Genomic DNA, 16,107 nt, shown 5'->3' on the forward strand with positions numbered 1-16,107 from the left:
TATTGTCTTTTTCTTTGCAACTCTGCCTAGAAGGCCAGCATCCCGGAGTCGCCTCTTCACTGTTGACTTTGAGACTGGTGTTTAGTCATTTACAACATTAACAATGTATTTCTGATCAATTTGATATTTTTTTAATGGACAAAATTAGCTTTTCTTGCAAAAACAAGTTCATTTTTAAGTGATCCCAAACTTTTGAGTGTGTGTAGATTCTTATTTTAGAACTAACAATCACTGAAATAAAGGTTAGACAGTCAGAGAAAATTGCAAAAACAATGAATTTAGCATTGTTGATTTTTATTATGTTTGAGCAAAGGAACACAGCATTAGCCATGGCAAAGTGCAGAGAATTGCAGGAATGTAGCTTTAAAACCGACCATGTTTCTCTCATCTGCCATGCCCCCTGCTACACCACCATGAGGCTATTTTTGATCCAGAAAAAAACCTCTGAAATATCACGTAAGTTACGTACGTACTAATCAGTGAGTACCCCGAGGGAGGCAGGAAATTGAAATAATTGACCAGGCATAAATCAGTATTGTAGTTGGTCTGAATCCAGCACAGCTGGAGATGTGGAACTTTCACCCTCAGAATATCAATTGAGCCGTCTTTATCATTATCCTTAGTCTGAGTCGTTTTAGCATGGATTTGATTTCATATTCTGGTTTTAAACACATCATGAAAATGTTTAATATCAGATGATGGGAAGTGCTTATTTATTTTTATGTTGGCCTATTGCCTTGATATTTTTTACATATGAACATGTGTATTTGTATGAATTTTTATAAGGAATTATATATATACTGAGCAAAAATATAAACGCAACATGTAAAGTGTTGGTCCCATGTTTCATGAGCTGAAATAAAAGATCCCAGGAATGTTCCATACGCACAAAGCTTTTCTCTAAAATGGTGTGCACAAATGTATTTGCATCCTTGTTAGTGAGCTTTTCTCCTTTGCCATATAAAGAAGCTGATAATACAGCAGGATCATTACACAGGTGCACCTTGTGCTGGGGACAAAAGGCCACTAAAATGTCCAGTTTTGTCACACAACACAATGCCACAGATGTCTCAAGTTGAGGGAGTGTTCTATTGCCATGGTGACTGCAGGAATGTCCACCACAGCTGTTGCCAGAGAATTGAATGTTCATTTCTCTACCATATGCCACTTCCAACGTTGTTTTGAGAATTTGGCGGTACGTCTAACCGGCCTCGTAACTGCAGACCACGTGTAAACACGCCAGCCCAGGATCTCTGTAATAAAGCCCTTTAACGAGGTTCTCCAGTGGATGGGCCTGGCTCCCAAGTGGGTGGGCCTATGCCCACCCATGGCTGCGCCCCTGCCCGGTCGTGAAATCCATAGATGAAGGCCCAATGAATTTATTTCAATTGACTGATTTCCTTCATATGAACTACAACTCAGCAAAATCATTGAAATGGTTGCATTTATATTTTGTTCAGTATATGAAAGGATGTTTTGATATTTACTGAGAATTGTATGAAAGGATGTTTTCTCCACCTTCATTTTTCTTTTGAACAGATCTGCTTTTCACATTACCCAAGGTCGTCACATCTTCATTGATGATTCCTCTTCTGTTTGTTGACATATCCCCCTTCTAACTGAGTCATCCTTTTGTTTATTAGATCTGCTAAAGAACGTAAAGTGCGTATCTGGAAGGACTACGTTGCCCCCACAGCCAACATGGACCAGAAGGACAGGCAGTTTGTGGCCAAGGTAAGAAGACCCTGCAGGCCTGCATACTACACGGCTTCAGGAGGGTTAGGACTGGGGTTGCATTCCAATCCAAAAGGTTGTCCCCTTCTTTCCTTGTTCACTCCCTTTCATGAATTTGGAAGCGAGTGACGGTAGAGGGAAAAGGAGATGCTTTCTTAATAGTACACAGTCTGTGTTCAATCCATGAGACTAACTTTGCTTTGGTTGTTAGGGGATGTTTCCCTGGCGCTACCTCCATGGCTGTGCTTACTGCAGTATTTCCACAACTGTTTATTTCATATTTTTGTCATAGCACTGCACCAAAAGCGGGACCAGTCCTTGAGAGCTCTGACAAAATATGTGCGCACCCCCCCCCCCAACAAAAAAAGTCCCAGCACAGAGGTACAAAGAGGAAGGGCTTTAGCAGTAACCTTGAACACTTCCTCCCTAGCCAAATGACTGCAGAATTGCCTGCCGTTTCTCCAACGTTCCTAGAACGTTCCGGCTCCGCTCGGAGACACGGGACGGGATATTAGTTCTGGATGTTATTGGTATACGGCAGGAGAAAAGATTATTGTCTTAATATCACAGAGGAAACTGCCTTTGAATCCCAGACCTGGTCTTGTCAGAGTCCATTACTTCCTACTAAGTAAGACGGAGCCACAAATGGAGCTTCCAGTAATGTAGCTCGGCCTTATTGCTGTTATAAGAGGACACATTATAGCCTCTATTGTTTTAGTGTTACCCTTAAAGCTACAGTCTGATTTCAAAAACAGCAAAATCCTTTAAGAATAAAGGAATTTAAATGACCTTTTTGAACAGCTTCCAAAATCCCAGACACTAGCTTTAAGTACTCCCAATATTCAGAAGTTAGGTGTCTTACATAGTTTGTCTGTTTATATTCTGAATTGAGCCTGCGGTATGGTCTTCCTTTGGACAATCTATTTTCTTTAGGTGACACACAAACCAAGTTGATTTCATTCGCTGAAGTAGTAGCTTTTATGATCTGCTTAGGTTTTTTTCAGATCCGTTAGCTGGACTTTTAAGTCCTTGAAATATTCACGGCTAGCCTTTGGTTACATAAAAGGTGTTGCTGTCGCAGCAATCTGCTTACAGAATGAGTTTGTGAAAGAAATCTACACACACACAAAAACTAGCTACGTTAGTGCATTTTCCCCCTGAGTCAGAGAGAAGACTTGTGCTGAAAAAAAGGATCAAACATTTATGCATTGGCTTCGGCTGCCCTCAGATCTCCCCGAGTCCAGGGCAAGGAAGCTGACATGGGGGAGGAGTGAAGTGTGTAGAGGGAGAGGAATGGGGGAGAGAGAGATATAGGGGGGTTAAAGGGGAGTGACAGATAGCGGGGTAGACGGACAGAAGTGATAAAGGAGGGAGGGGAGGGGGGTGGAATTGAGCATTTCCTTCCCTGTGTATTGTTTTTGCAGACAGGCAGGTTCAGTTCCCCAGTAGAGGGATGAGCCCTTGTGCCGGTTCCCAGCATGGTTCCCCATCTCTTCCTCCCCTCCTGCTGTTCTCAGAATAACACTGAGTCCCACCGCCTCAAGTCAGCAGCATGTTCGCAAATGTGTTTAGGGATTAGTGAATTATTGGGTTTCCTTTTTGAGGCACGCCCCGTCGGCGACGCTGCGTTTGTTGTAAAATGTCACCTCGTCAGTGTTGACTACCTCCAAATGGTGTGGTGGGATAGATGGGTGTTGGTTTTGTGGCGACTTTCATCGTTCGGTTCGGTGTTTTGTCACGTTGTCAGCTCCCTGAACTGTCATTGGCCAGTTGGGCTCGCTTAACATCCTCATTGGATTGTTTGGTTTGGGCACCTTGAATTCTCATTTGCTGACCTCTCTTTGTTCTATTGGTCCCATGATATTGCAGCCTGTCAACTTTCCTGTCATACTCTCCTTCCCAGTCCTTCTCCCCTTTTCCCTCATTATTTTTCTGGGAAGGGATGGATAGAGTTCAGAGAGAGAGCAGCCCAGAAGGGTATCATACGAAGCAGGTTTGAGAAGTTGGCGAGCTAACTTTGGTCACTTCGGAGTTCAACTCGAGAGAACCAGTAATACAAAAGTAACTCAACTTTTAGCCAGGTATGTTTCTATGGCAACAAATCCTGCTCCGGGGCAGGCTAACTCGGGGCTAAATCCATTTATCCTGAATGAAATGTCTGCTCTGCGAGCTAAGGACCAATGAAGTCAGATTCCCACTCTCTTGCAAAGATTTTATTTACTTTTTTAAATGTATTTTTTAAATAGTAATGTTAAAATATATCACAGAATGAATTTGAAACTTTATGCAATGTAACACTTTTGTATGACTTAATGAAAACATATTGATAGGCGTGTGGGGGAGTGGTTGTACATTGATAAGCACACCAAGGATGGCTTTAACGATGTCATAAAGACGGCTTCTAAACCCTATTTCACATCATAGCCTGCTGAATTAGCAAGAATTCTGTTGTATATTCTTTGGGCACAAATCAAAATGTGGCACTAACTTGCCCATGGATTGTCTCAATGGAGAGTCTGGTGTTTGACTTGCTATGTGCGACATGCATGTGCAGTTACAAGCCTGTTAGCGGCAGGTGGACGAGCAATATCCATCGTCGTAGTACGGATGAAGCCTGACCTGGAATGTGAAGCTAACTGAAGCTGGTTATCTTTAGAAAACCCTGAGTAAATCTAGCTCGCTTTATAGGATACCACTCCCATCCCCAGAGTCAAACCTGCTGACTCATCCCCAACTCATACCACCTCTTTCTCACTAACCCTCTCTATCTCTCTCACCTTCTATTTCTCCTTCTCTCTCTCACATTGTCTCTGCTGGGACTGGTAGGTAGGCTACGTCCCAATAGGCTGAAACTGCCTCCTCTTTTCTTCCTCTGGTCTCCCTTGTGACCAGCTGCCCTGAGAGAGGACGATGTGGTGGAAGGCCTGTCTCCATCAGAGGCCTGTCACTGTCAAGGAGGGACAGGGGACAACTGGCTGCATGGCAATAGTCAGAAACACTTTCTCACATCAGTGTAGATGGTGAGGCCATTCTAGTGTTGTAAATGCCCTTTAAAGCTGCAATATGTCACTTTTTGGGTGACCTGACCACATTCACATTGAAATGTTAGTTCTAGATCTGTCATTCTCGTTGAAAGCAAGTCTAAGAAGCGGTAGATCAGTTCTATCTGTGCTATTTCTATGCTTCCTGTTAGTTTTTGCATCTTTTACTTTCGGTTTTGTACACAACCCAAAATATTGTATTTCAGCTGATGTAAAAGACATTTCGCAGCGGTTTAGATGGCACATTGATTCTCCAAACTATAGTTGCCTGTTTTGTCAAATAAAAGGAAATTAACAGCCAGGAAATGGCGGAGTGATTTCTACATAGTTCATCTTTTAAGGAAAGGATGATATTCCTGAGTATTGGGTTAAAGACTGGACAATATCAGCTGCTTATCTGCAGGTTACTATTGACTAGGACCAACCTTAACATTCATTTACCCTAACAATGGAAGTGATGCCAATGTGACGATTTCTTTCTCGCACTTGTATGCCAGAGTAGGGCTATCTGCACACCTGATGACGTAGCTACTGCATGTGTAGAGGAAAGAGAGGACTACTCTGCATTTGATGCAGTACGGCAGTTCTTTTCACACCTATATACCTATACATTATTGGTGTTGCTGTGTCACATCACCACCAGTCTTTTTAAAATGAGATGAATGACAAGTAAATGCTGTGGTCCTGATATGTATCCTGGACAATGCAGATGTCATGCTAGTAGTGGCCACCAGGGGACAGCACCTCTCTACCACCAGGGTCTGTGCTTAGAGCAGGGGTCTCCAACCTTTTCTAGCATGAGCCACTTAATAAAAAAAATGGAGCTGTTTTTTTCCCCTTCTAGCTTCCCAATAGGTCTGTTCTTCTCCTCTCCCCTGCAACTCTTCTCCGTGTCCTTAGTACACTACTTTCTACTGTACACCGTTTTCTGTCAATATACCTGGTAAAATATGGGGGGGCAGATGTAAATGTTTTGTCTGCATTACAGACGGCTATATCGGTCCACTAATACAGGACTAGTAAAGGCCCAGTGCGCTACTTTTGTGGAAAAAATAGAGCATTTAATATTTTTACAGATTTTTCAGTGGGGAGCTGCAGCACCCTCAGCATCACTCCTTCGGCTATGACCATGACTGCTGCTGATCATTTCATTGTGAAGTTTGCAAATAATAAATACAAATGATATACTCGGGTGGCAGGGTGGCAGTGTAGTCTAGTGGTTAGAGCGTTGGACTAGTAACCGAAAGGTTGCAAGTTCGAATCCCCGAGCTGATAAGGTACAAACCTGTCGTTCTGCCCTTGAACAGGTAGTTAACCCACTGTTCCTAGGCCGTCATTGAAAATAAGAATTTGTTCTTAATTGACTTTCCTAGTTAAATAAAGGTAAAATAATAATACAAAAAAAAAATATATATATATAAGTCTCCAGCTTCATATGTATGTATGTGTGTGTGTGTATGTGTATATGTATGTATATATATGTATGCATGTATGTATGTATATATGTATGTGTATATATATATGTATGTGTATATATATATGTATGTGTATATATATATGTGTGTGTGTGTGTGTATATATATATATATATATATATATATCACACACTACTTTGCAGTTAACATTTAGTTGAGAAGGTTTTGGGGAAAGTATTTGTCAACCCACCAAACAATCATCACGTCAACTGGCCACACACACAGTGATAGACACAAACACGCGCACCAGACGGAGGCAATGTTGCTTGATACTTTGGCAGATATTGTTAGGTGAGACTCATATTAAACATATCCAATCCAAAATGAAATCTAGACTCGGCTTCCTATTTCGCAACAAAGCCTCATTCACGCACGCCGCCAAACATACCCTCGTAAAACTGACCATCTTACCGATCCTCGACTTCTTCGGCGATGTCATTTACAAAATAGCCTCCAACACTCTACTCAGCAAATTGGATGCAGTCTATCACAGTGCCATCTGTTTTGTCACCAAAGCCCCATATACCACTCACCACTGCGACCTGTATGCTCTCGTTGGCTGGCCCTTGCTTCATATTCGTTGCCAAACCCACTGGCTCCAGGTCATCTATAAGTCTATGCTAGGTAAAGCTCCGCCTTATCTCAGCTCACTGGTCACCATAGCAACACCAACCCGTAGCACATGCTCCAGCAGGTATATCTCACTGGTCATCCCCAAAGCCTACACCTGCTTTGGCCGCCTTTCCTTCCAGTTTTATGCTGCCAGTGACTGGAACGAATTGCAAAAATCGCTGAAGCTGGAGACTTATATTTCCCTCACTAGCTTTAAACATCAGCTATCTGAGTAGCTGACTAATCGCTGCAGCTGTGCATAGTCCAACTGCAAATAGCCCATCTATCTACCTCATCCCCATATTGTTTTTATTAAATGTACATTTCTGCCCTTTTGCACACCAGTATTTCTACTTGCAAATCTATCACTCCAGTGTTAATTACTTTGCTACTATGGCCTATTTATTGCCTTCTCACACCATTTGCACACACTGTATATAGACATTCTTTTTTTCTATTGTGTTATTGACTGTACGCTTGTTTGTGTAACTCTGTTTGTGTCGCACTGCTTTGCTTTATCTTGGCCAGGTCGCAGTTGTAAATGAGAACTTGTCCTCAACTGGCCTGCCTGGTTAAATAAAGGTGGAGAAAAGGGTTTGAGTGTTTAAGCCATAGTGGTTAACCAGGGGTGGGATAATGTCAGTGCTGCGTTAGATAGTAGCTGGGAGCTTGCGGTGTCGGAGACCTGAGATTTGTTTGTGATGTAACGCATGAATAATTTCATATACTTTGGGAATTGTTTGGCGAGCTACTAGTAGCTGGTGATCGACCTTTTGTAGACCACTGGCCTAGAGTGACTCAGCCTGGACATACCTCTTGTTGGCATCCACAGTTGAAATGCTCACTGTTTCTCTTTCGCTCTCTCTGTCTGTGTATTTCTCTCTGTCCTTTCTCTATATCGCTCTCTCTGTATTTCTGTCCTTTCTCTCTGCATCTCTCTCTGTATTTCTCTGTCCTTTCTCTCTGTATTTCTCTGTTCTTTCTCTCTGCATCTCTCTCTGTATTTCTTTGTTCTTTCTCTCTGTATTTCTGTCCTTTCTCTCTGCATCTCTCTATTTGTATTTCTCTGTCCTTTCTCTCTGCATCTCTCTCTCTCTCTGTATTTCTCTGTCCTTTCTCTCTGCATCTCTCTGTATTTCTCTGTCCTTTCTCTCTGTATTTCTCTGTCCTCTCTCTCTGCATCTCTCAGTATTTCTCTGTCCTTTCTCTCTGCATCTCTCTGTATTTCTCTGTCCTTTCTCTCTATCTCTCTCTCTCTGTATTTCTCTGTCCTTTCTCTCTGTATTTCTCTGTCCTTTCTCTCTACATCTATCTCTCTGTATTTCTCTGTCCTTTCTCTCTGTATTTCTCTGTCCTTTCTCTCTACATCTCTCTGTCCTTTCTCTCTACATCTATCTCTCTGTATTTCTCTGTCCTTTCTCTCTGTATTTCTCTGTCCTTTCTCTCTACATCTCTCTGTCCTTTCTCTCTACATCTCTCTCTCTCTAATAATTACCTAGTCTAAATGTGCTGGCCAGCCATTTTCTGCTTCTCTTAACATAACCGTTGATTTATTTATTTGGGGAGAAAGGAAGGAGTCTTACATTTTATTTTGTGGTGCCAGAGCTAGAGAACAACCTTGTTACAATGTTGAGGAGTGTGTAGGTTGGTACAACATAGATTAGATTTTTTGGAAATGGAGGGATGGGTAGTGTAGCGCTTCGAGTCCCCCGCACTGGGACCATGGGACTGAGGTGTTAGGAGTCCTCTCTCTCTCTCTCTCGATGTCTGTGTGTTGTGTATGTGGACAAGTTAATTTCTCCCTCCGTCCCCAACGGTAAAACTATTTGCAGATGTTTTATTTCTTACGTCTGCCTCTCCTCTTCTCTCCCCCCAGTCAGCTTTGGGACTAACTGAGCATCTCAGAATGCCTCGAGGGAGGTGCTTATGTGTTCAGGATTTCTCTAAACTTGGTCTAGCTCCAAGCCCGATTCCCAATAGCCTCCCACACAAGCTTGACTGGTATCCAAGAGTGGTTGTCTCCCATGTATATCTCAGCAATTGGGGCCTGTTCAAATACTAGTCATCCTTCCCTCATCCTTCCTTCTCTTAAACAGTGTAAGATCTGATGGAGTTGCATCATTGATCCGACCAAGTGTGTGTGACCCGTGCGTGTGTGCTTACTTCCAAGTGAGCTTGATATGTTTGCCCACCCTTCCAAGTGTGCCTGATGTACAGCCCATGTTTGCTGTGTATGTCACAGGTAGGCCTGAGTGGGTGTGTTTGTGCCTTTCCCAAGTGATCTTGATGTACAGCCCATTTTTGTTTATATCACACATTGATCTCTCTGTGTGGGCGGGTGGGCCTAAACTTGTCCACTGTTCCCCAGCTGAGCTTGAAGTAGACTTCATGTTTGTGTGTGAATGTCACAAGTGGGTCTGTCAGTCATTTCTCTTTGTTTTGGCAGCCGTCCTCTTCCTCTCCCTCTCTCCAGTCCCAGCACTCTCTTTCTCTCTCTCTCTCTCTCTCTCTCTCACTTTATTCACCAATCTGTTTCTCCTTCTGCGTTGGAGAGGAATTTATTTTGTTTGTTGGTAATACGGAGAGCGATTTCTAGACATTTTCACTGGAGTGGGATGGATCAGTCACGGTGCTAATCCTGACTGATGTCCATCTCTCTGTTCCCCCTCCTTCTCTCCCGGGAATCCCCTCTCCATGTGGAATGTGTGAATATACAATTGTCAGACGTGTGTGTTTGAGGCTGGAACTGTGGAACAAACAGTTTAGCAGACGTTAAAAGGACTGGCAATGGATCAATGTGATGCTCTACAATGTGTGATGATGCAGAGATAATTGTGATAGTAGGATGTATAGTTTCAGTGTCTTTTTACAATGTTTGGGTGGTACATTTTGTCGTGTTGTATTACATAATGTTATCGTTTATCTAAAAGTCATCACAAAACGGCCATGTTAATAATCGTTCATTATAATATACTTGACTTCTCTCACAATTGCAATGTGAATATATTAAGGTCGTTCAGTACGTGGAGTGGTGCTGTAGATTACACCTCTTCTCTCCCTCTGCTCTGTAGATTACACCTCTTCTCTCCCTCTGCTCTGTAGATTACACCTCTTCTCTCCCTCTGCTCTGTAGATTACACCTCTTCTCTCCCTCTGCTCTGTAGATTACACCTCGTCTCTCCCTCTGCTCTGTAGATTACACCTCGTCTCTCCCTCTGCTCTGTAGATTACACCTCTTCTCTCCCTCTGCTCTGTAGATTACACCTCGTCTCTCCCTCTGCTCTGTAGATTACACCTCGTCTCTCCCTCTGCTCTGTAGATTACACCTCTTCTCTCCCTCTGCTCTGTAGATTACACCTCTTCTCTCCCTCTGCTCTGTAGATTACACCTCGTCTCTCCCTCTGCTCTGTAGATTACACCTCTTCTCTCCCTCTGCTCTGTAGATTACACCTCGTCTCTCCCTCTGCTCTGTAGATTACACCTCTTCTCTCCCTCTGCTCTGTAGATTACACCTATTTTCTCCCTCTGCTCTGTAGATTACACCTCTTCTCTCCCTCTGCTCTGTAGATTACACCTCGTCTCTCCCTCTGCTCTGTAGATTACACCTCGCCTCTCCCTCTGTAGATTACACCTCTTCTCTCCCTCTGCTCTGTAGATTACACCTCGTCTCTCCCTCTGCTCTGTAGATTACACCTCTTCTCTCCCTCTGCTCTGTAGATTACACCTCGTCTCTCCCTCTGCTCTGTAGATTACACCTCTTCTCTCCCTCTGCTCTGTAGATTACACCTCTTTTCTCCCTCTGCTCTGTAGATTACACCTCTTCTCTCCCTCTGCTCTGTAGATTACACCTCGTCTCTCCCTCTGCTCTGTAGATTACACCTCGTCTCTCCCTCTGTAGATTACACCTCTTCTCTCCCTCTGTAGATTACACCTCGTCTCTCCCTCTGCTCTGTAGATTACACCTCGTCTCTCCCTCTGCTCTGTAGATTACACCTCGTCTCTCCCTCTGTAGATTACACCTCTTCTCTCCCTCTGCTCTGTAGATTACACCTCGTCTCTCCCTCTGCTCTGTAGATTACACCTCTTCTCTCCCTCTGCTCTGTAGATTACACCTAGTCTCTCCCTCTGCTCTGTAGATTACACCTCGTCTCTCCCTCTGCTCTGTAGATTACACCTCTTCTCTCCCTCTGCTCTGTAGATTACACCTCGTCTCTCCCTCTGCTCTGTAGATTACACCTCTTCTCTCCCTCTGCTCTGTAGATTACACCTCTTTTCTCCCTCTGCTCTGTAGATTACACCTCTTCTCTCCCTCTGCTCTGTAGATTACACCTCGTCTCTCCCTCTGCTCTGTAGATTACACCTCGTCTCTCCCTCTGTAGATTACACCTCGTCTCTCCCTCTGTAGATTACACCTCGTCTCTCCCTCTGCTCTGTAGATTACACCTCGTCTCTCCCTCTGCTCTGTAGATTACACCTCGTCTCTCCCTCTGTAGATTACACCTCTTCTCTCCCTCTGCTCTGTAGATTACACCTCGTCTCTCCCTCTGCTCTGTAGATTACACCTCTTCTCTCCCTCTGCTCTGTAGATTACACCTAGTCTCTCCCTCTGCTCTGTAGATTACACCTCTTCTCTCCCTCTGCTCTGTAGATTACACCTCTTCTCTCCCTCTGTAGATTACACCTCGTCTCTCCCTCTGCTCTGTAGATTACACCTCGTCTCTCCCTCTGCTCTGTAGATTACACCTCGTCTCTCCCTCTGCTCTGCTGTGTAGCTCCAGTATGTGGTGCTGTAGACTGACTTTATTCATAGTGATGTACATATCTACTAGGGCTGGGTGATATATCAATAATTATCGAGGTAATTACTTCCCTCAATAACCATCTAAAAACATTTAGATTCATTTTCGATAATGTCGATATAGAATAATTAGTTACAACAGTCCATTTCACCTCTGACGCAGCAGGAACATGCGGAGAAGTGACAATATGCACGTGGAGAGGTACACACCCACTAAAAACCACTTAGCACCTGGAGTGATGGAGTCGCCACTATTAACCATGAAAAATGAGTGATGTAGGCAGAAACAGTGGCAGTGATAGCCATGGAGAAATGAATGATTTTAAAGGGTTTCAGTCATTTGGAAGTGGTTTGGCTTTTTGAAGTCCGACAAAGAGCAGAACAATGTTCGGTGCAAATTGTGCCGTAGACAGGTGGCTACAAAGTCTGGTAATACGACAAACATTTTTCAACATCTGAAGCAAAATCACTCTTTGGAACATGCAGGGAGTTTGAGTTTGCAGCACGGTGTTGATAAACGCCCCTCTAGCACCAGCCAATCTAGGGATGTTTGAGTTTGCAGCACGGTGTTGATAAACGCCCCTCTAGCACCAGCCAATCTAGGGATGTTTGAGTTTGCAGCACGGTGTTGATAAACGCCCCTCTAGCACCAGCCAATCTAGGGATGTTTGAGTTTGCTCCACGGTGTTGATAAACGCCCCTCTAGCACCAGCCAATCTAGGGATGTTTGAGTTTGCAGCACGGTGTTGATAAACGCCCCTCTAGCACCAGCCAATCTAGGGATGTTTGAGTTTGCAGCACGGTGTTGATAAACGCCCCTCTAGCACCAGCCAATCTAGGGATGTTTGAGTTTGCTCCACGGTGTTGATAAACGCCCCTCTAGCACCAGCCAATCTAGGGATGTTTGAGTTTGCTCCACGGTGTTGATAAACGCCCCTCTAGCACCAGCCAATCTAGGGATGTTTGAGTTTGCAGCACGGTGTTGATAAACGCCCCTCTAGCACCAGCCAATCTAGGGATGTTTGCCCGAAGCAGTCAACACTGACAGCGTTTATGCCCTACAAGCAAATATCGAAAAGACAGACATCACAAATGCTATTATGCATTGCATTGCTAAGGATATGCTACCAATTAGCACAGTCAAAAAGGAAGGTTTCAAGAGGCTTATCAATTTAATTGACCCCAGGTACGTGCTCCCTGGCCACAAACGTGGAACAATTTTGCTTAAAGTATCATTTTGTGTAGCTCACATAATGAAAACAAATGTAACCTTTATTTAACTAGGCAAGTCAGTTAAGAACAACTTCTTATTTACAATTACAACCCACTGTTCCCCGATAGGCCAACTGCTTTGTTCAGGGGTAGAATGACAGATTTTTACCTTGTCAGCTCAGGGATTCCATCTAGCAACCTTTCGGTTATTGGCCCAACGCTCTAACCACTAGGCTACCTGCTGGTTACTGGCCCAACGCTCTAACCACTAGGCTACCTGCTGGTTACTGGCCCTACACTCTAACCACTAGGCTACCTGCTGGTTACTGGCCCAACGCTCTAACCACTAGGCTACCTGCTGATTACTGGCCCTACACTCTAACCACTAGGCTACCTGCTGGTTACTGGCCCTACACTCTAACCACTAGTCTACCTGCTGGTTACTGGCCCAACGCTCTAACCACTAGGCTACCTGCTGGTTACTGGCCCAATGCTCTAACCACTAGGCTACCTGCTGGTTACTGGCCCAATGCTCTATCCACTAGGCTACCTGCTGGTTACTGGCCCAATGCTCTAACCACTAGGCTACCTGCTGGTTACTGGCCCAATGCTCTAACCACTAGGCTACCTGCTGGTTACTGGCCCAACGCTCTAACCACTAGGCTACCTGCTGGTTACTGGCCCAACGCTCTAACCACTAGGCTACCTGCTGGTTACTGGCCCAACGCTCTAACCACTAAGCTACCTGCCGCCCCTACGCTCTAACCACTAGGCTACCTGCCGCCCCTACGCTCTAACCACTAGGCTACCTGCCGCCCCTACGCTCTAACCACTAGGCTACCTGCCGCCCCTACGCTCTAACCACTAGGCTACCTGCCGCCCCTACGCTCTAACCACTAGGCTACCTGCCGCCCCTACGCTCTAACCACTAGGCTACCTGCCGCCCCTACGCTCTAACCACTAGGCTACCTGCCGCCCCTACGCTCTAACCACTAGGCTACCTGCCGCCCCTACGCTCTAACCACTAGGCTACCTGCCGCCCCTATGCTCTAACCACTAGGCTACCTGCCGCCCCTACGCTCTAACCACTAGGCTACCTGCCGCCCCTACGCTCTAACCACTAGGCTACCTGCCGCCCCTATGCTCTAACCACTAGGCTACCTGCCGCCCCTACGCTCTAACCACTAGGCTACATGCCGCCCCTACGCTCTTAACCTGCCCAGTGGTTTGTTCAGGCATTAGGCATTCTTGAGTCTGAAGCAGATATGCACCTTTTTAAACATTATTTGATTAATATCGTGATAATTATGGATATCGAATGGAAAAAATATAGCGATATCGTGATAATTGATTTGCCATGTCGCCCAGCCCTAATATCTACCTCAATTACCATGTTCCTCAGCATGTTGACTCAGTACTGTTACTCTGTGTATAGAGCCATGTTACTGTTACTCTGTGTCTAGAGCCACGTTACTGTTACTCTGTGTATAGAGCCAAGTTACTGTTACTCTGTGTATAGAGCCAAGTTACTGTTACTCAGCATGTTGACTCAGTACTGTTACTCTGTGTATAGAGCCAAGTTACTGTTACTCTGTGTATAGAGCCACGTTACTGTTACTCTGTGTATAGAGCCAAGTTACTGTTACTCTGTGTATAGAGCCACGTTACTGTTACTCTGTGTATAGAGCCACGTTACTGTTACTCTGTGTATAGAGCCACGTTACTGTTACTCTGTGTATAGAGCCACGTTACTGTTACTCTGTGTATAGAGCCACGTTACTGTTACTCTGTGTATAGAGCCACGTTACTGTTACTCTGTGTATAGAGCCACGTTACTGTTACTCTGTGTATAGAGCCAAGTTACTGTTACTCTGTGTATAGAGCCAAGTTACTGTTACTGTGTATAGAGCCAAGTTACTGTTACTCTGTGTATAGAGCCAAGTTACTGTTACTCTGTGTATAGAGCCACGTTACTGTTACTCTGTGTATAGAGCCACGTTACTGTTACTCTGTGTATAGAGCCAAGTTACTGTTACTCAGCATGTTGACTCAGTACTGTTACTCTGTGTATAGAGCCACGTTACTGTTACTGTGTATAGAGCCACGTTACTGTTACTCTGTGTATAGAGCCACGTTACTGTTACTCTGTGTATAGAGCCACGTTACTGTTACTCTGTGTATAGAGCCAAGTTACTGTTACTCTGTGTATAGAGCCAAGTTACTGTTACTCTGTGTATAGAGCCAAGTTACTGTTACTCAGCATGTTGACTCAGTACTGTTACTCTGTGTATAGAGCCACGTTACTGTTACTCTGTGTATAGAGCCACGTTACTGTTACTCTGTGTATAGAGCCAAGTTACTGTTACTCTGTGTATAGAGCCAAGTTACTGTTACTCTGTGTATAGAGCCAAGTTACTGTTACTCTGTGTATAGAGCCACGTTACTGTTACTCTGTGTATAGAGCCACGTTACTGTTACTCTGTGTATAGAGCCACGTTACTGTTACTCTGTTTATAGAGCCACGTTACTGTTACTCTGTGTATAGAGCCACGTTACTGTTACTCTGTGTATAGAGCCAAGTTACTGTTACTCTGTGTATAGAGCCAAGTTACTGTTACTCTGTGTATAGAGCCAAGTTACTGTTACTCTGTGTATAGAGCCAAGTTACTGTTACTCTGTGTATAGAGCCAAGTTACTGTTACTCTGTGTATAGAGCCAAGTTACTGTTACTCTGTGTATAGAGCCACGTTACTGTTACTCTGTGTATAGAGCCACGTTACTGTTACTCTGTGTATAGAGCCACGTTACTGTTACTCTGTGTATAGAGCCACGTTACTGTTACTCTGTGTATAGAGCCACGTTACTGTTACTCTGTGTATAGAGCCACGTTACTGTTACTCTGTGTATAGAGCCAAGTTACTGTTACTCTGTGTATAGAGCCAAGTTACTGTTACTCTGTGTATAGAGCCACGTTACTGTTACTCTGTGTATAGAGCCACGTTACTGTTACTCTGTGTATAGAGCCACGTTACTGTTACTCTGTGTATAGAGCCAAGTTACTGTTACTCTGTGTATAGAGCCACATTACTGTTACTCTGTGTATAGAGCCAAGTTACTGTTACTCTGTGTATAGAGCCACGTTACTGTTACTCTGTGTATAGAGCCACGTTACTGTTACTCTGTGTATAGAGCCAAGTTACTGTTACTCTGTGTATAGAGCACGTTACTGTTACTC

The 16,107-nt window shown here is 44.2% G+C and overlaps 1 protein-coding gene and 1 long non-coding RNA gene across 2 annotated transcripts in view; one reads left to right on the forward strand and one right to left on the reverse strand.

Annotated features, from left to right (window-relative positions):
- LOC149972966 (uncharacterized) overlaps window positions 1–16,107 on the reverse strand; it is a 280,595-nt gene that overhangs the window by 37,509 nt on the left and 226,979 nt on the right. The window lies entirely within an intron of this gene.
- LOC110499879 (staphylococcal nuclease domain-containing protein 1) overlaps window positions 1–16,107 on the forward strand; it is a 319,253-nt gene that overhangs the window by 17,806 nt on the left and 285,340 nt on the right. The window contains exon 9 of the mRNA XM_090213660.1: window positions 1,644–1,734. Within this exon, the coding sequence (XP_090069786.1) occupies window positions 1,644–1,734 (91 nt within the window). The remainder of the gene's footprint in view (window positions 1–1,643; window positions 1,735–16,107) is intronic.

The sequence above is a fragment of the Oncorhynchus mykiss genome, chromosome 21 (assembly GCF_057628025.1).
Source record: "Oncorhynchus mykiss isolate SJ-2025 chromosome 21, ASM5762802v1, whole genome shotgun sequence".
Classification (NCBI taxonomy): Eukaryota; Metazoa; Chordata; class Actinopteri; order Salmoniformes; family Salmonidae; genus Oncorhynchus; species Oncorhynchus mykiss.